Raw genomic sequence first — 22787 nt, forward strand, 5'->3', positions numbered from 1 at the left:
CACACATTCAAATGAGGTCACTGTAGTATTAATTTTGCTTAATTGTTTTGTTACCACAGACCTTTCATAGAGTAGGGGTGAATTGTAAATGTTTATAATGTAAAAACAAAGCACATCAATAGAGCTTAAAAGGAAAAAGAAATCAGTATAGAAATAGGAACTACTACCTATCTATCTATCTATCTTTCTATCTATCGTAGGTTTGAGAGTGTAGAAGTAAGTGACATAGTTCTCCAGTTTAAAGGACATTAAATGCTGATGTTTATATAGGGGCAGCTACGTAGTAAAGGGTAGCTAGGTGGTGCAGTGGATAGAGTACTATAGAGCCAGGAGTCAGGAAGACCTAAGTTCAAATCCAGCCTCAGACACTTACTAGTTGTGTGACCCTGGGAAAGCTATTTAACCCTGTTTGTCTCAGTTTCCTCATCTGTAAAATGTATCTTTGCCAAGAAAACTCCAAATGAATCCATAGAGAGTCAGACAGGACTTTATAATTCACAAACCACTTTTATGTACATTATCTCATTTGACCTTCATAAAAGCCTTGTGAAAAAGGTAATAAAAGTATTATTATCCCCATTTTATAGATGACAACTTATGCTCAGAAGATTACATGACTTTCTGCCACAAGAGGCAGTGTGGTATAGTAGATAAAGAGATAACCTCAAAGCCAAGAAGACCTGTGTTTAAATCCTATCCCTGCCACATGCTAGATGGGCAACCTTGGGCAACTTCTCTGCACCCTAGGGAAGCTAATCTCTCAGATTAGACATTGCAGACAAGATACCAATCTGTATTAGGGAAGGGAGTTGCCTGAACTAGGAGTTCCCTGTACCGATGAAATCACAGGTCTAGGTCTTTTCCCCTTTCTCTTGCCTAAGGCATTACAACTGGTAAATAGAATAGCTGGGGTTTGAATGCAGTCCGTTGGAATCTGAATTCAGTATTATTTCTACTAGATCACATATACCCACTATGAGAAGAGGGGAAACCAGTCATCTTATTCTTAAATAGCACTAGTACTTGAGAAGCTCAGGACTAACATTTGGGTTCTCATAAATCTCATGGTTAAACTTACTTTTAAAGTTACTACAGTAAAAAAAATTATTCTAGGTCTTGTTTTTAAATAACAAAAATTCAGAATGAACCATTTCCTTAATCATAGGATAATGGATCAAGGGCTAGAAGGGAACTCAGAGCTTGCCTCATCTACGTCTTTCTTGTTAAAGATGAGGAAACTAAAGCATAGAGTCATTAAATGACTTGCCTAAAAGCAGACATCTAGGAAGTAGTATTTTTCCATGATTTGGGGGAGAATATTTTTAAAACATGAGTAAAAACATTGTCTAAAGACTATATGACCTCAGTTGTAAACCTCAACTTTGTCTCATAGAAAACCATCAATGAACTATCATGTGGGCAACTGTGGCAAAAAAAAAAGGCATACACAACCATATTTTTTATCCCAGGGAAAGTTGTCAATTCTTGGAAAGAATGAATTTATATAAGGTTTCTTATAGCAGTCCCCTACCATTCCAGATGATTCCAGAAGATCACAGAACCTTTATCTTAGGTCTTCTTGCTTCCTAAGAGCTAGTAAGAGTACAGGAGAAAGTGCTTATAAATGCAAAGAATCACTTTATTTGGAATCATTATATATCTACTTATGGGGGGAAATTTTAAACCTACATACAATCCAATTGTTTAACTCGAAGTTAAAGAATAGAGTGGAAATTTTTAGGCCTTCTTAGTCAGAGTGTGACCATTTCTGTAAGACCAGTGATTTTCTTAGCACACAAGATGGTCAAGAAACTGTGGTCACACCAAAAAAAAGGAGGGGGGCATCTAGATGGTGCAGTGGATAGAACACTAGCCCTGGAGTCAGGAGGACTTGAGTTCAAATTTGGCCTCAGGCCAGACACCTGACACTTACTAGCTGGGTTACCCTAGGCTTAACTTAACCCCAATTGCCTCACATTAAAAAAAAGAAAGAAAGATAAAAGAAACTGTGGTCATATCAAAATTTTGAATCCATGGATGGTCCAAAATCAGGTTATTTGCCCCAAGACTTTCATTCAATTGCAGGTGTAGGAATCATGAAGGTAATTCTTTTAAAACAGCCAACCAACCAAAACCATTCATTTGTTCTATGCCACTAAGGCATGTAATTCCACACTTAGTAGTTAAAGAAACACACAGTGCACCCTCTAATGATTCATTTATTATTCAGTATAAAAGAACATTTTTAGAATAATAAACACTCAATAAAATATGGGGGTTGGGAGGGGGAGGGAATCCCTTATACCAGAGAAGGCAGGGGGGACTGACTAAATGGTGGTTCGACATCACTTCCTTCTCTATAATTCTGGGATGTGTCACAGTTCCAATAGCTGATAGAATACTGTGAAAGACAAAGAAAGGTGGGAGGTAGTTAATTACAGAGATATGTAAAGGTGGGTGAGTAATAACATGTCATGGTGTGGGGAACCTGATGAGAGAAACTGAATATAGAAAATGTTTACCCCTATCAGGAATATTTTTGTCTTTTCAAAAAAGAAGGATATAAGTTGCCTGAACAGAATTACACTATGAAATTATTTTAACAGTTGAATCTTGGAGATAAACAAATCCCTAAGACACTAGTACTTACTATTACTCACCCACCCTACTGTACTTCACTATATATATGGGCATACATAGAGGAGGGAACATTTCTGAACCTGCCTTGATTAAGGCAAAAATAGATTTGGAGGAGGATCTAAAAAGAAAGGTTTTAGCAATATGTTATTTTCACCTATCACCATTTATGGAGAGATAAGAGAGACATTGCAGAATTAAAATGAACTTATTTGCATATTAATAATTTGGGGCTGAAGGAAGTCTAAAATCACATGCCCACCTAAGCACCAAATTTGTCATAAGTAACTTTGACTTGGCTTAAAACTTCTGTAGTTAAAGGCACATAGCAGTGTCTTTTCTTATCGCATCCTTAGAAGTAATCATATTCCTTGCTGCCTGCACAACTATTGCCCAAGCACATCAGACATAATCATCTAAAGGCTCTGGAAGAAAGGGTCTACTCCATTTGCTTATCTTACCTAGAAAGCTACCACCATCTGCATTTCTAGCAATGACTTGCTAGACATTTGGAATCCCTGTCTCTCCTAATAAATTAGAATGTCAATTTGACCAATGACAATTTAATATGCATTACAAGCAACTAGAATTCTAGTCACCAGAATCCTGCCATTTCATTCCTTTTCTCCTTACACAGGTTTGCATCCCTCATTTCTCACCTCTAACTCTAACAATCCCTAGTTTCCTTCCAAGGGGAGCTTAGGGGACACCTCCTGGACATGAGGGCTTTTCTGATCTTCTACTTGTGTGTCTTGAAATTACCTTGTGTCACTTTGTATATGCTTCATATTTGCAAATCTTTGTACATTAGAATGTAAGCTTCCCAAGGACAGAGACTTTCATTTTTGTCTTTCTGCTAACAGTATCCACCATGGTACGTTGTATTGCATCATGGAAACTTCATGTTTGTTGAATCGAATATGCAAAGCCCCCAAACAAAACAGAACAAAAAAATGGCTTCAAGTTTCTAACTAAAGTATACATTCACTATCACAGAAGGAGAGCTGAGCTGAGGCCTCCTGGAGGACACTGTTAACATCAGCTCCAGAAAAGAGTTGAAGTCCCAAATGCCCCTGCTGCTTAGACCCTCATCCCCGCCCCACACCCAGGTAGACAGACATATCATGTAGATTTGCTGGTGGCACAGATGAGATCAAATGAAGGACCAGGCGGTTTATCAGAAACCAATCCAAACAATCAAACTAGACATGGAAGTCATAAGCTATTGGTTGCAAATCTGGCAGGGCTGAAGGCCATTTTCATTACAAGCACGACACCGTAGGGCCCGGTAAGATTCTTTAAATCTATTAGCCAGCATTGAAAATTTGCTTCCGTGGCACAGAGAACAAGTAGCACTGCCTGATCCTCTACAGTGGAAGCAATTGTGCTCAGGGATCTCCCCTTCCTGAAAGAAATAAAGCCAAGGGTTAGTTACTCTTTCAACACAGGCCCATCATTTCCACAAATGGTTCTAGGTAAGAAAAGAGTCTAGCAAAAGATTTCAGACTATTACCACAAATGTCTAATATAAGTAGTGACCAGAAGCAATGGCTAAACGAAAGACTCATAATTTGTATTGTGCTTTAAAATCTGCAAAGCACTTTACATGTATTATATATTTTGGTCCTTATAAAAATCCTGGGAAGCAGATGTTATCCCCATTTTACAGTTGAGCAAATTAAGGCAGATAGAAGTAATGTGACTTGCTCAGGGCCACACAGCTAGTAAGTGTCTTAAGTGGGATTTGAAATCAGGTCTTCAGCTCTATATGCACTGATACCTAGATGCCTGGATAGGAATTCATGTTGTCATTAAAGACTAGAATAGACAAATACTTTCCGACCTATGAAGCTATAATACTCTGTTGTTAAATTCTGCAACACCTTTCATGAAAGTCGTGTGACATGTAGTCATTGATTCCAGTGGGTTAAAACTAGTTTTGTTTTGAATCTTTCACAGATAGCTTGTATGTTAATTAGAGGTATGTCCATTATGTAGCCTTCTTCCAGTTTTCCGAGGTACTGCTATGAAAAAGTTTTGGGCTCCTAATGCTACATCTTGCACCCTGCCCCCCATCTTAGGACCCTATCATTTTTGCTTTCCCTCCTCCTTCTTCACCCCCTGCCCACTACCACCACACTGTAGGATCCTTGATCTTTTATAAAGGTCCCCAGTAGCTTCATTTTTCCATGTGTGTATCAATCCTTATGATTCTTCCTAGAAGTAAAGGGAGCTGAAGCTTTCTGTTGTTGTTGTTTGGGAGGGCAATTGGGGTTAAGTGACTTGCCCAAGGTCACACACCTCACAAATGCGTCAAGTGTCTGAGGTCAGATTTGAACTCAGGTCCTCCTGACTCCAGGACCAGTGCTCTACTCACTGTACCACCTAGCTGCCTGAGCTGAACCTTTTTAAAGGAAATTCTGGTTCCATGAAATAAAACCAGTACAACTGGCAAAGGAAGTTTGAGTGATGCTGATGAATTTTTTTTTGTAATGAATTATTGACTTGTGTTTCCTGATTCATTAATGTGAGGGAGATTGAGGAATACTGACATTTTTCCCATCATTATTCAAAAAGAATAAAGTATGTTTTCCAAAAAAGGTATCTTAGGGAAAAATTGACGATCTACATTTTTCTCAATCCATTTTTATGGCCGAACTTGGACCTTATTCGTTTAGTAAAAATGGAATTTTATTGTGCCACAAACGAGATTCCAAGGAAACAATTTCCATATCTCCCACTGCTGATATCTCACACCCTAAATCTAGAGGGTTCTGTCTGTACACTTTGCAGAGTGTTATCCCCGAGTGAACCATAAGGGGGAAATGATAGTTCACATTCATATAGGGCTTTACTATTTACCAAGCACTTCCCTCGCCACAATCCTGTGAGACAAGTATAACTTATACCTCCATTTTCCAGACGTGGGAACTGAGGCTGAGATCTCCATCTCAGGAGGATAAATAAAAATTAGTTGCCCAGAGTTACACAACTAGTGAAGAAACCAAAGTGCTTCTTTAACATGACCTTACTTCTCAAGAATTGTCTCCCAATTTCTTGAATAGTTTCTAGGTATTTTGTTTCATTTTCAATACAAGTCAAACACCAAAAAAACAGGTAACTCTAGATGGAGCTGAGATTTTTATTCTTCTCTTAGGTTCTGTTTTCCCCATTCTTCTTTTTAGATTTTTTTTCCTTCAAAAAAAGACAAATAATGTGTCTCAATGGAAACCAAGTTTCCAAGTAAAATCACATAAAGCATTCAGAAGTTTCAGTGATTTATGAGACCGAGTCAAGTGAGCACACATTTTTTTTCTCCATGTTTCATTGCAACTGAGTTCAATTTTCTTTCTCTTCCTTTCTTTCCTTTTTTTCAATATAGCTAAATATATGGGTTCAAGGATTATTCTGACTTTCATACATACTCCCTGATCTTTTATAAAGGTCCCCAATAGCTTCATTCTTCCACATAATGGAACAAAAAGTCACTTGGTCGGAAGAGACTCTTTGATGATCTTTGGCCTTTTTAAAAACAAAACTTTTCCAGAGAATAAGGAAACAAGTATCATTTTAATACACTGTTCAGATAGAAGGTAAGTTAGGTGCAGTCTTTTACTGTAGCATCTTGGCACTTACAATCCCATCTTAATTTGTAGCATAGTTTCTAAAATCCACAAATATCTCAAAACCAAAATTAAAAATAATTTTTATACCAGCTTTGCTGAAACACACTTTAATCTAGTCCTAGTTTGTCCTGTTGTTTTTTTTCTTAACAAATAAGGAAACTGAATCCCTCAGAGGAAGGATTTAGATCCATGTCTGTCGAGCAACACTTCCCCTTCTCTATCCATTGTATCACACTGTCTCCCTGCCCAGAGTTTTAATAAAATCAGTCTCTCCTGAACAATAACTGTTGCTCAAATTACATAAAAACATGTGGGGGAATATTATAAAATATTGCATCCATTGTATCACACTGTCTCCCTGCCCAGAGTTTTAATAAAATCAGTCCCCCTGAACAGTAACTGTTGCTCATACTACATGAAAACAGGTAGGGAAAATTATAGAATATGATTCTAGAACTGGATGGAACCTTCAAAAATAGAACTATCCAGTTACCTGCTTATAGACAAATGCCCAGGACACATACCTACCTACTCACTTCTTGGCTATCTCTAGCGATGCAGATGTCAAAACATCCTTTGGTCACCTATTTTATTAACCTAAGAGACAAGAAGTTCTTCCTTATATGCGGGGGAAGCCTCTCGTTTTCATTTGTGCTGTTGATTGGTTTTCCAAGTATGTGAAAACCTCTCAGTATCTGTTGCACAAAGGCTTTTCTTACGCTAGAAAATAATGAAGTCCTGGACCCCTTAATGACATCATATCTCCCTTGAGGGCAGGGATCATCTTCCTACCCCCAACACAAAGCTTTGCATATAGTAGATGTTTAATAATTTTACGTTGAATGAATATTCTTTCTTTAAGAAATTGATCTTCTGTGACTTTAGTTATTACTTCTCCTCTTCTCTAAAAATCTTTCCAGTATCCTTTTAAATAAAGAGTATCCTTTTTTTGGCAGCTTGGCATAATAAATGGGAGACCAACCCTGGAATCACATCCCATCTTTGTGACTCTGAGCAAGTCATTGGAATTCTCAGGGACCTGAGACAAGTCTCTAATACTATAAATTAACATTTGTCAATCTGTGGCTATTAAAGAAGTTTCCACAGTGAGAAAACCAAAGATCTGGAAATCTCACCTTCCCCCCACCAAAATAATAATATAGATTTGTACACCAGTGATTCCTCATTCTGATGAAATCACAGGACCAAAAAATTAAAATCTTTTTTAAAGAAACAGAATGATGTAATTCAGTGGTTCTCAAACATTTTAGTTTCAGGATCACTTTACACTCTTAAAAATTATAGAGGAAACTCCCATCAAGAGCTTTGTTTATGTGGGTTGTATCTATTTACTACATTAAAAATTAAAATATCTTAGTATTATTGTGAAAATAGTTTTGACTTTGAGGACCCCCCGAAAGGAACTTGGAGTCCCCAAGCTATACTTGGGAACTGCTGAGACAGTGAACAGATAATATTCTGGCCTTAAATGTCTCTGACCTTGAATGTGAGAAAGACCTGGATTCAAATTGTCATTTTGACTCTAGGACCTATGCGGCCATAAGCAAGTCACAAAACCTTGCCTAAGCCTCAGTTTCCTCATCAGTAACATGGGAAATGTAGCACTTAATTTGCAAAATTGTTGTAAGGCTTAGGCAAGATAATGTCTATAAAGATCTTCGAAAACTTTAAAGCATCAAATTAGTTTCAGTTATCATTTTCTTATATTGACCAAAGCAGTACACAGTATGACAGTAATAGTGTAAAACATGATAAAAGTCTTGGGTATTCATTTTATTGTGCATATGTGTCTAAATAGGAACATATAATAATGCAGATTTCCTGAGGGCCAGACTCCATTGACATACATAGCATGTGACAATTATGATGACAGTGCAATTTAAAGTCAGGGGCCTAGAGATGAAAATATCGCAACCTTTTCCCAAACCTTGTCCCAAAGGCTTGCTTAACTTTAAATAACCACTTTTGCATATGACACATCTAGAAATTTTTATTAGTTACCAACCAATTACATCTCTGTCTCTGTCTCTGTCTCTGTCTCTCTCTCTCTCTCTCTCTCTCTCTCTCTCTCTCTCTCTCTCTCTCTCTCTCTCCTCTCTCTCCATACATAGATAGATATATCCCACAATATCTAGTGTAGTGCCTATAATAGGTTCTCAATAAATATTTGACTAACCAATCCTTCATCCCTTTTTTCCTTCTCTCCTCTCTCTCTGATCATCCTTGCTATGTCTGCTGTACAGGCAACTTGCTTTCCCATTCCTTCCTACAAAGTAAATTCATATAAAAATGCTTTTTGAACATGGAATGAATTAATAAATAAAATTACCAGAACAATGCGTACTAAAAAATAATGAAGCTTCAACATCAATTTCTAATATTTCTAAATGACCATTTTTGTTCATAAATCACTATGTACATGTGAACAAATTATCTCATTTATGTATAAAGTGAGAGGGTTCAATGAGATAAGCTAGGTATAGCTAGCATTATAGCATATTTGCAAAATGCTTTATAAATATTATATACTTTATATATAAATTATATATATTATATACTATATTGATTACTCAATTTACTTAATAAATATTTTTTATTTTAATAATTTAATATTAACAAATCAATATTTATTGTTTATATACACTATATTACATAATTTATATATACTATAAACTTTGTATACTTTATAAATACTATCTTTGTAAAACTTACATGTAAAACATGTTTTACATGTAAAAATGTTACATTTATAAATATAAATCTTTATAAAATTTATAAATATTATCTTTATAAATTTTATCCTCACAGCAAGGAGGGAGGTGCTATTATTATCTCCATTTTACAGATGAGAAAACTGAAACAGAGATTAGTTGACCTACCCAGAATCACACAGCTAGTGGATCCCTAAAATCTACTTAGTGATTATTTGATTCCCTAAAGGCCTTCCAACCCTAAACTTATATGTTTCTAAGGTTATCTATAATGGCCAGCTAAAAATTTGTTTTAAAGGGTGTTCACATAGCATTTGACTTATTCTCATTCCGGGAATGTGAAGAGATTCTCCCCCTGCCCCCCCAAAAAGCATAATTCACCATAAAAATCAAGCAAAATGGTAAGATTCTTCATCTGAACAAAGCTTTATTGTCCAGGGGTCAGCTGCTTAAAAATCCAATTAACTGGATGTCTGCCCATAGCAAAGAATGACTTCAAAACAGAAGTAGCAATCTTTGCCTCAGAGGCCTGGTCATAAAACATGCCTCCCTTCTCTCAGTAGGATGGTGGTGGACCAAGGGTACAGAATGGAGCACATGTTGTCAGTCAGAATTGATGTATTGGATTGTTTTGTTTAACGTACTTCTTTGTTACAAAAGAAAGCAATAAGGAAGAGGTTGATCATAGAGTGAACACAACATAAAAAAGACATCTAAAATATTTTTTAAACATGAGCTATTGATATGATAACAATAGCTTACATTTCTATAATGTGCTCAAGTTTACAAAGCATTTTAACTGTTAAATACAGTGGAGAAAAGTTGATATTTGTACCCTTTTTTTTCTTGATTGAGTTCCCAATTGCACTATTCTAACTCCATATTCTCTAGTAGTCTTGGTTCTATGTGCTTTTGGAAAAGATACTTCCTTTGGGGAATTCAACAAGTTAACAACTCATTTAAAAGATATTTGCATTCTTTTGGTCTTTCTTATTCCATAGGGAAGTATCTGTCATAGTGAGCTTTGTGAGGACTGAAGCAGCTAAAATATAGGAAGTGAGGAAGCTGGAAAGATTCTCAAAGTCATGGCTGTCTCTGTGGTGGAGATCCTATGACAGAAACCCAATCACAATCCACTTTGCCATACCTGGATATACTGGTTGTGGGCAAATGTGGTTTCTGTTTCTGGCAGTGGGCCATCAGTCTGATCACTGTCTCCATCACCCTCTTCTTTGCTCACCAGAGACTGTTCCTCAGCCTCCTCTCCCTTCTGAAGGACTTTTCTCATGAAGTCTTTTTTGTCCATTGAAGTTCGGATGATTTTCAGATTATTGGTATAGATGATTATCTTGCCAAAATCTAAAATGGGTGGGGACTACAGAGAGTGAAAATGAGCACAGCACCTGTGATGAATCACCCAGTGAATAAGAAGCGAGCAGAAAAACAACCAGCTTTTATAAAATAGACATAAGCCCTACAGTTTTACATGCACCAGTTAGAGAAGGGAGAGAAAGAATGAAAGAGAGAAGAGGGAGAAGAAAAGAGTAGAAAAAGGAGAAAGTAAAGGAAGGAGAGAGAGGAGGGAAGAAGAATGAAATAAAAGGGAGAGAGAGGGAAGAAGGAGAAAGTAGGAAAAAGGGAGAAAAGATGGAAAAAGAGGGTGAAAAGGAGAAGAAGGAAGGAGAGTGAGAAGTAGAAGAGAGCTAAATGTAAGAATTAAGAAAAAGTAGAGAAAAAATGAGAAGAAGGAAGACACAAAGAAACACGAAAGAAGAGAAAGAGAAGGAGAAGGGAGAAGAGAAGAAGGGTTCCAAAAGCTTTTTCAATGACTCAGTCTCCAAATAGAATTGACATTCTTTTCCACCTCATTCCACATATTTCATGTTTTGCCCAAATCTACTGTGAGATACTGAGAATAAGGTGTTTGTTTGTTTTTTTAAACCCATGTCTAAGATTTTTATTCCTGGCCCAGCCCTGGTGACAAGTGTAAGTAACAGGAGAAAGATTGTTTTCAAAGGAGTCATAATTTCAGCCAAGCATATTAAATGGAAGGCCAGATTCAGCCAAGGAGACTAAGGCCATATCTGTGGCTCAGCAGCAAGGCCAGATGGAACCAGAGGAAATTATGGATATACTTAGTTTCAAAGGATTTTCACAAAAAGTGGCAGATTCCAATGGACCTTTTGAGTTTGTCTTGTTCTGTTGCACATTTACCAACTCAGCCTAACATGAATTTATTTAAACTGGTCATAGTTCGCTCCTCAGTCTTGTCTTGTGTTAGGCATACACAGAACCAGTGAGGGTTACTAATGAAAGTAACATCAGGGATGGTAACTGATTTCTCTTAAGCAGAACAGTTACATCCCATGGTTTCTCCTTTAATGAATTGTCCTACAGAGATGATAGACTACCATCACTGATATATGATGTAAAAAATGTGAAAGGCAGTGTGTAGTGGGAAGAACCCTGAGAATTATGAGATGCAGCCTAGTATAGTAGATAGGGCATTATACTTGGAGTCAGGAAGACCTGAGTTCAAATCCCACTTCAGAAATTTATTACAGTGTGAACCCAGATAAGTTAACTTCACTGTGCCTCGTTTATAAAATGATACAGTTGGACTCAATGTCCTTTAAGATCCATTCATCTCTAAGTCTATGATCCTCTGACTATGAACACTAGTTTTGCGATTGGAGGACTCAGGTTTGAATCCTGGAATACTGCCTGTGTGACCTTCGGCAAATCACTCAACCACTGGGCTTCAAAGATCTTTATCTATAAAGTACAAAAGTTGAACCAAATGACCTCTGAAATCTCTTCTAATTCTAAATCTATGAAAAGGTAAGGCAAATAAATGTAAAGCTGTATTATTGTAACATTTAATTCAGCAAATATTTCTTAACCTATCATTTTCAAAGTCATGTGCCAGATTCTATCCGCAATCAAAAAACAGAAAGGCCACATCTTCATAGAGTTTAGAGTATAGTGAAAAAGATAAAACATTTATATCAACAGCTATATAGCAATGTTGAATACAAAAGTGCAGTAAGAAAGACACAAAGAGTGATGTGTCCTCAATACAGTGAGCAATCATTTAGGGAAAGGGGGTCAAAGAAGGCTACCTGGAGATACAATTTGAGTTGAACATTGAAGAGTGAATAGGAATTGAACAGGGAGAGAAGGTGAAGGAGATACTTCAAAAAGAGCACACAGAGGAATAGGGTTTACAAAACTGAATGGAAGGAAGAAAGGAAGGAAGGAAGGAAGGAAGGAAGGAAGGAAGGAAGGAAGGAAGGAAGGAAGGAAGGAAGGGAGAGAGGGAGGAAGGAAGGAAGGAAGGAAGGAAGGAAGGAAGGAAGGAAGGAAGGAAAGAAGGAAGAAAAAGAAGGAAAGAAAGAGAACCTGATCTTCAATAATATAATGCTTTCTTCCTCCCCAAAATTTGTCTAAATCAATTTAACTAATAGAGACAGCATTATATCCCATTTAAATAGAATCATATTTAAACCATAACAAATCCATTCTGGACCTCCTTTAAGCAGGTATTACACAGCTTAATTTCCCTTTAAATTGACCTTTATATACACCGTACTGATTTGAGAGGATAATTTTCTGAAGCCACAATTTTCCCTGTTGCCTGTGGTCTTCCTCAAGGGATCACATAGCAGCTTCCATTTCTTATTGTTTAATGTCAGCTGGAGTCCTATTTCACTCTTCAGTATCAGTTTCTAAGCACTGAGAGATAAGTGTGGTGGCACTTTTAGAAGGCTCCATTTCCAGTGGTAAGTAATCAAAGCGATTAGTTAGGTTGTAATAAAGCTCACCAGCTTTTTCAGCTTTTTAAGGCAAACTGAAATAACCTTAGGAGGTCAACTGATGGAACACTCTGCCTCCAAGAGGGTCAGTGCCTAAATCAAGAGTTCTTACCTGGGGATTTGTAAACTTGTTCTTTTTGCTATTGTTTAATATTTGGCTAACTATACTTCAATAATTGGTTCCCTTTGTACTTTATGCATTTAAAAACATTATTATAAAGAGTCCATAGGCTTCATCAGCCTGCCAAAGGGGCTTATGACATGAAAAAGGTTAAGAACCCCATTTAAGACAGATGAGCTTTTATTCTAGCTTTAAAAATATCCAAAGATACATATTCCACTTGCTCCATTGATAGATTTTGCCATTATTCAGTCAACTTGACTGCAAAGAAGTCTTCACTGTATCTAAGGAAACTCTCTCTACATGTAACTTAAGTTCATGGTATCTTATTTCACATATTGCGGGAATGAAGATAGACTGCTTGGTATATTCTTCTACACATTGGAATCTGGGAATGTTTAAGTACTTCCCTTTTCATAGTGTCCAGCATAGGAACATTAGTTTCTTTTTTTTTTAATCAATACTTACTGAGGATGAGCAACTGAAAGTGACTATTAAAGGTACCATTTATCCTGCCATTCATCCCCTCTTTACAGGCTAACTGATCATTTTTACCTATGTGATAAGAAAGCCTTACTCCTTTAACCATTTCTTAGAGAATCTATTTTCCATTCCTTAAATCATTTTGTATTTCTTGCTAGTTTCTTAACATTTATTTTTAAATGAAGGTTCCCAACCTCTCAAAATTGCATGAGTTAGAAGGAACCTCCATAGCCATGTAGTTCAGCCAATACCAAAAAAAATTTTTTTAAATTAAATTTGCAACATACACAACTGGTCATCACGAATTTGCTCAAAGACCTTCAGTGAGGGGGAATGCAATATCTACTTAGTTCATTATATTTTTGGATAGTTCTAATTATTAGGAAGCTTTTTTCTTATATAAAGCCCAAACTTGCCTCTTTGCAATTTTTACCCAGTGCTCCTAGTTTTGCTGTCTAAGATCAAATGGAAGAAAGCTTTTCTCTCTTCCACAAAACAAGTGTCATTTATTCAAAAAATAACTCTCATGTATCTCTTCTCTCCACCCCCAAACATGAACCTTCTCTTTTCCAGGCTAAAGATTCCCATTTCCTTCAACTATTGTTTATTTGCATCAACTTTATCATCCTGGTTCACCTCCTCTGGATACTCTCCAGGTTATCAGTGTACTTCCTAAATTGTGGCACCCAGAACTGAACATGATACTATAGATGTGGTCTCACTTAAGCAAAGTACCCAAACTATCACCTCACTAGTGCTAGTTGCTATGCCTCTCTTAACACAGCCCAAGACGGTAACTTTCTTGGCTGACATACCCCATTATTGTCTCAAACTAAGCTTGCAGTCTACTAAAACCCCCAGATTATTTTTAAAGAAAAACTTCCACCTTTTGATTCACTATATTCAATAGGTACTTACTGACTGCCTACTATGTTCAAAAAATTGTGTTAGGAATTGAGGGGTATGAATGATGTATAAGACAGTGTTCCTATCCAGGGAGATTAGTTTGGTAGGAAGAGCTGAAGAATAAATAATATATAATACACAAAAGGATGTGAAACTGCATGACAGATACAAAGGAAATGTTCAAAGAATTTCAACTTGTCGATCCCTGTGAATTCTACTATCATAGTATCTATCATACCCATTTCCTTTTCTTCTTCGACACCATCCTACACCACCCTGGTTTGGGCCTATATCACCTCAAGCCTGCTGGTTGGTCTCCTTGCTTCAAGTCTCTCTCTACTTCAATCCATTCTCCACTCAGCTATCACAGTGATTTTCCTAAAACACAGGTCTAACCATGTCACATCCCTATTCAATAAACTTAGTGGCTCTATTACCTCCAGGATCAAATACAAAATATTTTGTTTGGCTTCTAAGCTCTTCATAACCTGGCCTCTTCCACCTTTTCAGGTTCCTTAAGCTTTACTCCCCTCCATATACTCTGTGATCCAATGATAAAGATTTCTCATACAAGACACTCTATTTCCCAACTCTGTGCATTTTGACTGACTGTCCACCATGTCTGGAATGTTCTCTCTCCTCAACTCCATCTCCTAGTTTTTTCTGACGTCCTTTAAGTCTCAGCTAAAATCCCACCTTCTGCAAGAAGCTGTTCCCTACACCCCTTAGCTATGTCTGACATCTGAGACTATCTCCAATTTATCCTGTATATATCTTGTTTGATTAGACTATGAGTTCCTTGAGAGGATAGACTGGGGGGTTTTTTGCCTTTCTTTGTATCCTGGTGCTTAGTCCAATGCCTGGTATATAGTAGGTTCTTAATAATTTACTTGCTTTGATGATCTAAGACAATTCCAAAAGACTAATGATGGACAATGCTATCCACACCCAGAGAAAGAACTACGGACTCTTAATGCAGATCAAAGCATACTATTTTCTCTTTTTAGTTGTTTTTTGTGTTTTCTTTCTCGTGGTTTTTTCTCTTTTGTTCTGATTCTTCTTTCACAAAATGATTATTGTGAAAACACATTTAATATGATCATACATGTACAGTCTATAATATTGCATGCCATCTTGGAGAGGCAGGAGTGGAGGAAGGGGGGAAAATTTAGAACTCAAAATCTTATAAAAGCCAATGTTGAAAACTAAAAATTAATAAATCAAAATTTAAAAATTTGTACTTGCTTTGGTAGGCATTTTGGAGTGGATAATATATAGATAATGTCTAAACAAAAGTATAGAGGTGGAAAAGCAGAGAATGTTTTAATGATTGTTACAGTTTGGATAGGGCATTTGTAAATCAGAGTAATAAGGCTGAGATAATGGTGTAAAAGTAAGTTAGAGCAAGTTAGGGAGGGCCTTTCATACAAAGGTAAGGAGTTCAGATTTTATTCTGTAAGCAATGGGAAACCATTAAAAGTTTTTAGCAGGGAAATGATATAATCATAGAGATGTGCACTAAGAAGGAAAAAATTACTATTAGTTCATATTCAGGATGAATTAGAAGGAGAAGACACTGAAGGTGTAAGGACCATTTAGGAGTCTGCCTGAGCAAGATGGAATGAGAGTGCTGAATCAGGAAGGTGTTAGCGAGAGTGGAAACATGGGGAAAGCGGGTATAGAGGAATTGGAATGAGTACAAAAAAAATCTCAAATTCCCCTTCAGAATGTTGGAGTGGTGGTATGACTCAGAAAATTTCTGACCTAGGTGCTGAGGCTTTTAGTGAACCATGTCAAAATAATGATGATGATGAGAGCTAACATTTATATCGCACTTTACTATGTGCCAGGCTCTGTGCTAAGTGCTTTACAATTATTAGCTCTTTTGATTCAACAACCTTGGGAGGGAGGTGCTATTTTTTGTCCCCATTTTGTAGATGAGTAAACTGAGGCAAACGGGTTTAGAGACCTGCCTGCAGTCATACAGCTAGTAAATATCTGAGGCCCAATTTGAATTCAAGGCTTCCTGACTGTTAGCTCAGTGCTCTATCCACTGCATCACCATACAATTTAGGAGTTCTAAACAAATTAATATTATCTTCACTGGTTCTGTACTAAAATCATTTAAAATATTACAAGGAGCTTTGGTCATTTACATTCTGTAAGAATATTGTAAGAAAATCTGTTAAATTTGATAAATGTGCATATGCCTAAATTATATTTTTAAAATATTCACTGAGGACTTAAAAAAAAAAAAGAAGACATTCTGGCTTGTTCCCTTAGCCTGGAACATAATAAACACTTAATAAATGTTGGTTGACTTGCAAATTAACTAAAATGATGAAATATCATTTACGTTTTGCATTTTCTAGATGAGAATGTACTCTGGGGTTTTATGCATCAATACTATTTAAGTTTCATGGATCTAGAACATGAGGGACTTCAGAGGTTATCTAGTACAGCACCCCCATTTTGCAGGAAAGGAGACAAAGGGCAAGAGGGTTTAAATGACTTGCCCGATGTCACGAAGGTGTCATATAGGTGGCAAAGGTGGAATTCAAACTCACATCCCATAATTCCAAGTTCATACTGCCTCCCTTAGTGTTTTATAGAAATGTATTTCATCCAAAGTGGCAATCACAAGCTCATTGAGCAGAGAACATACATACCTAGTCTTACGTTTTTAAAAATCATTAACTACTTTCCAAAACCTCCCAGTCCTTGAATCAACTTATGCTTATCCATGATAATAGAATCCTGAAATTCACAGATCCGATGAAAACTTCATTTTTATTATCACTTTAAACATCCTCCTCTCTCAACATATTCTTAGTGATAAGTAGAACAATAGATTGATTTGAGTTTCAACACCTCTCTCCATGACTTTCAGTATCTAATAAAATTGCTAATCAAAGTAAATTGCCAGGAAAAGGGTAGAGACAGAAATAGGTCAGGGAAAAAAAGTAAAGGTTGTTGACCTATTGATCTGTAACCTATATAAACTCAATTCAAAAAACTTTTGTTAAGCTCTTGCTGTGTGCGCAGCCCATGGTAGATACAATGTCTCTGTGTTGTTAAGCTCTGATAACTGAACTCAAAAAAAAAAAATGACTAGCTACGTTATCTCTTTTAGAAAAGAAAACTACCCACTTTGCATAATTCTATAAAAGGCAGTCTAGTGGCTAGAGAATGAACACAACTTCATAAATCAATCTATTCAATTTACACACAGAAGAGCCTAGCAAAGCCCTTATAACAATTTATTACACTGAGTGAAAATTTGAATACTATATGTGTTTCCACAAATTTCCAATAACTTATCAACAGGCATGTTATTTTCCCCAGAGTATTATTTTAATGACTTTCCCATGTAGCTCACTTACCATTTTTATTTTTTATTGGACGTGAGTCAAATACAAATCTGAGATGTTTCGGTACTGATCTAATACAGTAATGATTGCAAGGATTTAGAGGGAAACCTCTTCCAGAAAGCTAGTGAGATATGTTCAGTCCTTACCTTATGGTCATTAGTCTTGTAATCATTGAAGAGAGGCTGGCTGCCTGACAGGGTGTAGGCATTTCCCTCTCTGTAGACGCTGATTCGTTGAGCAGTCAATTTTGCAGAATAAAATCTCGGTTGGGGAGCTTCTCCAGCCCCATAGACACTCTCCACTGGTTCAAAAGACTCTTGGATAAAGCTGTGAGGGTATTCGTCCTTTGGGGACTCAAGTTCCTGGCCATCTTCAAATACTTGCTTCAATACTCTACCACTGTAGGATGAAGATATTTTAAATCTCACTTTTCGGGGTTTGCTTTCACACTTTTGGTTTGTCTTCTTCTCAGGATCATCCATCTGTAGAGATTTTGTCCTATGGTTCCCAAAAAATAACTTAGCCAGGGAAACTTTGGGCTTTGAGAAAAGGGCATTTAGTTTTCTCCCCTCAAGTGCATAATTAATTCAAGTTGGTGTTAGCGTACTCTCAGGTTACAGCTAAACTGACACCTATACATTAAATATTGATAAATGCGCATGAAAATGAATGTAATTGTGGATCTGAGGAGAGCAGGGAATATGAGGTAAGTTGTTTTTTTTCTTTGAGCTTGCCTGAGCCTGTAAGTAGGTTGTTTCATTTAAGTGAGCAAGTATGAACTTGGTAAAGATAAGCTAATCAGCTAACAAATATTTAAGGGCCCAACTATGTGCTCAAAACTATACTTAAGGTTACAGGAAAAAGGTATAAAGCATGGTCCTTGTCCTCCAGTATTAGCACTATGGCTTGAGAGAAAGGATTCATTTATACAAAACAATTAAAGAAATAATGAAGTCGTAAACTAGGTTACTAAGGTCAATGATGTTTTGAGAAATTAATGTGGGCTGGGGTAGTAAGGGAGGATATAATGGAGAGGGAAGGACTTAAAGGTTAGACTAGTCCAGTCCCTCTCATTTATGAGGAAACTGAGGCCCAGAGAAGTTCAACAATTTGCCCAGAGTCACAGGACCATAAAACCTTGGCAGAGGTGACCATACTGGTCATTTCCTATTTTCCATCATTTCTCTACCACTATCCCATTATCTTTCAAATTATTTCACCTCCTTTGAGGCCCATACAATCCATTTGTATCACCCTCTCCCCATATTTTTTGGAGACTGAGGAGACCTCACAGAGTTTATAGATTTATGGGAAGGAGTCAATGGTGAAGAAGAGATTGAAGATGCATGACACAGAGGGCACAACTCAAAGAAATTCATGGAGGTGAGAAGGAATTCCTACCCATCCTTTAAAGCCCAATTGACATGCTAACTACTCCAAGAGGATTCCATTGATTCTCCCAGTTGCTAATACTCTCAAATCACTTTTTATTTGCTTATGTATTTACATATATATACATACATATTTATGTATGTATGTATGTATGTATGTATGTATGTATTGTTTTCCTCCAATAGAATTTGAGTCTGTTGAAGGCAGGGACTGTTTAATTTCCATCCATTTCCACCCCCAGTGCCTAGCACAGTACTTTGCATGAAGTAAACATTTAATAAATGTTTCCTGGGTTTAATTATATTCTTAATGTCAATGATAGTGGAACAATTACATTTGGACTTTAACACCTGATTAAGTAATGTATGGTATGAGAGGCAGTGTAGTGAGTGTAAAGAGTTCTAGATTTGGAGTTAGACAACTTGTGTCTAAACTGTAGCTCTGCCATTAACCCCCTAAGTAATTTTGGAATTGTCACATCCTCACTCTGAACTTCACTTTTCTCTTCTATAAAATGAAAGGGCTGGACTATATGGCTTCTAAGTTACTTTCAAGATCTAAATCTGTGATCCAATGTAGGCAGGCAAGCAGGAAGGAAAGAAAGAAGGAAGGAAGGAAGGAGGGAGGGAAGGAAGGAAGAAAACAAGGAAGGAAGGAAGAAGGAAGGAAGGAAGGAAGGAAGGAAGGAAGGAAGGAAGGAAGGAAGGAAGGGAGGACATATTAAGTGCTTCCTGTGTCCTAAGTACTGTGCTAAGTATTGGGGATACAAAAACAATCAAGTAAGATTGTCTCTACTATTAAGGAGTTTGCATTCTAATAAGGAAAGACAGCACACATAGGGGATCTAGAGTTAAAAAATGAGGCAAGGGGGAATCATGGCTTGTAGAAAGCCTGACAGTAGCATAATGGCCCTGGAACCAAGTAAGATAAAGTGAAAGTTCACCAATCAGAGTCCAGTTTCCCAGGAGCAAGAGACTGAGTTCCAGTGAGAAGAGAGGGAAACTAGAAAATGGGTAGCATGGCTTGGAGATGGCTGTGATTTTATTTTTTTAATAATATTTTATTTTTTCTCCAGTTACATGTAATAACAATTTAAAATATTGATTTAAAAATATATCAGTTCCAAATTTTCTCTCTCCCTCCTTCACCCCCCCAGATGGTAAACAATTTGATATGTTATACATGTTCAATCATGCAAAACATATTACCATATTACTTATGTTGCAAAAGAAGACACAGATCCAAAAGAAAAAAAAACATGAAAAAATACAAAAAGTGAAAAATAGTATGCTTCAATATGCATTCAGATTGCATCAGTTCTTTCTCTGGAACTCTTTTCTTATCATGAGTCCTTTGAATTTGTCTTGGATCATTGTGTGGCTGAGAATAGCTAAGTCAGTCACAGCTGATCATGGTACTTCTTGCTGTTACCATGTACAATATTCTTCTGATTCTGCTCACTTCAGTTTGCATCAGTCCATATGAGTTCAGGTTTCTCTGAAATCAGTGGCTATGATCTTTCAAATAAGGAATTAGAAATAACACTAGAAACTGAAGTTGAGGAGCAACTAAATGACTAAGAGAAATTCATGATGAAGGTAGCACAGTTTTGAAAGAATTAAGGCATCAGTTTTCAGACTATATGAAAGAGAAGAATATACCAAATGAAGAGTGAGACAACTCAGATGGTATTGCCCATTATCACCATGAAAAGGCAATCTAGAAGTCATCAGCAACTACTAACACATGCATACACGCACACACACCTATTCTCAAAACTCTATTGAATGAGAATGAACTATACATGTACTGAGAATATCCTTGTTGGGGGTGGGGGAGAAGCAAACAGGCAGATTTTCATAAATTATTTCCTTATATAATAGACCATGTGTTCACAGTCACACAATGGACCAAATGCAGTAGAGGATACATTCTTCTGTGGTTTGTTTTGTTTTGTTTTATTTTTGTGGATTATAATAGTTTGTGTGACTTCAATACAAATTTATTCTTTCTGTGTTTAATCTGCCCTGGCTATTCTTCCCAACTTCATTTTCTTATGTATCATTTCCACTTTCTCAAGTTGCACATAAAAGACTAGACAAGTTCAAATAAAGTGGTTCCACTGTCATAGACTATAAAAATAGAAATATTTCCATAGAAGTGGTGAAAGATTTATCCCATATTTCATCTACTTATTGTTCTCTCAATTTGATCTGCAAGTTCTCTTAAAATAATCTGACATGTTTTCTTTGCATACTACACTTTCTATAGACTGATTTTCATTTATACTACTCTTCATTTTTTATGAAGTGATACTACTCGTAATCCTTCATCATCATCTCCTAAAACATTTAACAAATAAATTTGTATTCTGACTTGGTATTATCTTTACCTGTCATACCTCTACATTTAGCAAGGGAGGTCATAGGATCATAGATTTCAATCTGGAAGCAACCTTGGAAATCATCTAGTCCAAACCTTTGTTGTATACACCAGGAATCTAAGACCCTGAGGGGTGAAGTTCCTTGTCCAAAGTCACAGAAGTAGTAAGTTCCAGAGATAGGATATGAACCCAGGTTCTCTGGCATTTGCTAGGTAAGGTGGTCTCTGGATTAATCTGATTCCCTTGTTGTGACAATTTTTTATTTTACTTAACTTCTGTAGAAAATGTTGATAACATCCATTTTTTTTCCTTTAGCTACTTCCACTTTTTACATGAATAACTTGCTTTAATAGATTGGATTGGAGCTACTGTAATTGTCAACAACATCTCATTTTTTATCCTTTCTTCAAGCTCGATATTGATTTGTACTGGTCAAATATTCTGATAAGACACATACAGCTGATTCAAAAATACCTCTCACATCAATAACCAGGTGTTGTTTTTTACCAGCTTTTAAAATATGGTCAATTTTTTCCTCTCTGTGTGTCTGTGTGTGTCTGTGTATGTCTGTGCATATGATGTTGTTCAAAGCTGGTCATATATACTATAGTCCCAAGCTAAATATAAGAGTTTAAGAATTAAATAATCTTTTCTAGACACATTATTCCTCCTCCCATGTTACTAAAAAGTGAAAGAAAAACCTAATACACAACTTCTGTATATTCTGGTTAAACCTATTTAAGAATATGTGTTATTGCAGAGTTGAATTACATCTGGCTGGATCTTGTATGAATAGTGAATGCTTGGAGTCCAAATGCTGCCCCCAGGGCCTCTTGCATACTTCAGAAGAAAGATGCTTTCAGGGACCTGTAAATATTCTTCTGGTCTTGCACCAGTCTTCTCCAAGCTGATACATGTACTTGTGTCCATGTAATAGGCTACAGAATATGTCTTCTGTAGCAATGTAATTTGAGGCTGGATGGCTCCTGCCTATACAGTGGAAAAGCTCTGCTTCTGATGTCAGTCCTTATCAGTGAGGTCCCTCAATTTCCAAGTGTTCTTGAATACTGACAAATAGAAACTGGCTGGGCAGCATGTGTATGAGCTAGTAGACAGCCTTTTCTGTGTGCTAATTGACCAGAACACAGGGGCCTAGTCCTTTCTGTCCTCAATATTGGTCTCCTGATGTCTGGGGAAAATCTATGATGCACAGATTCCCATAATTAGCCTAAGGATTATGTCTATTCAATGACAATTGGAGGTGGTCATTATCTTTGGATGGCCAATTTGCTCAGCTAAGATACTATTACATTCCCTGAGA

The 22787-nt window shown here is 36.7% G+C and overlaps 1 protein-coding gene across 1 annotated transcript; it reads right to left on the bottom strand.

The window, feature by feature from the left end:
- Positions 1 to 3859: 3859 nt before the first annotated feature.
- On the bottom strand, positions 3860 to 18173 carry GRXCR2 (glutaredoxin and cysteine rich domain containing 2). Its single transcript, XM_036748640.1, has 3 exons — positions 17838 to 18173; positions 10143 to 10370; positions 3860 to 4042 (listed from the first exon to the last, which is right to left on the bottom strand). The coding sequence occupies exons 1-3, from the start codon at positions 18171 to 18173 to the stop codon at positions 3860 to 3862; spliced, it is 747 nt and encodes a 248-aa protein (XP_036604535.1).
- Between the last annotated feature and the right edge of the window lie 4614 nt (positions 18174 to 22787).

Source organism: Trichosurus vulpecula, chromosome 3 (genome assembly GCF_011100635.1).
Source record: "Trichosurus vulpecula isolate mTriVul1 chromosome 3, mTriVul1.pri, whole genome shotgun sequence".
Classification (NCBI taxonomy): Eukaryota; Metazoa; Chordata; class Mammalia; order Diprotodontia; family Phalangeridae; genus Trichosurus; species Trichosurus vulpecula.

Coding starts and splice junctions, on each gene's coding strand:
- GRXCR2 (XM_036748640.1), bottom strand. CDS start 18,173: ATGGATGATCCTGAGAAGAAGACAAACCAAAAGTGTGAAAGCAAACCC. Junction 10,371..17,837: donor ACAAGACTAATGACCATAAG/GTAAGGACTGAA, acceptor CACTCTCTGTAG/TCCCCACCCATTTTAGATTT. Junction 4,043..10,142: donor CCCACAACCAGTATATCCAG/GTATGGCAAAGT, acceptor TATTTCTTTCAG/GAAGGGGAGATCCCTGAGCA.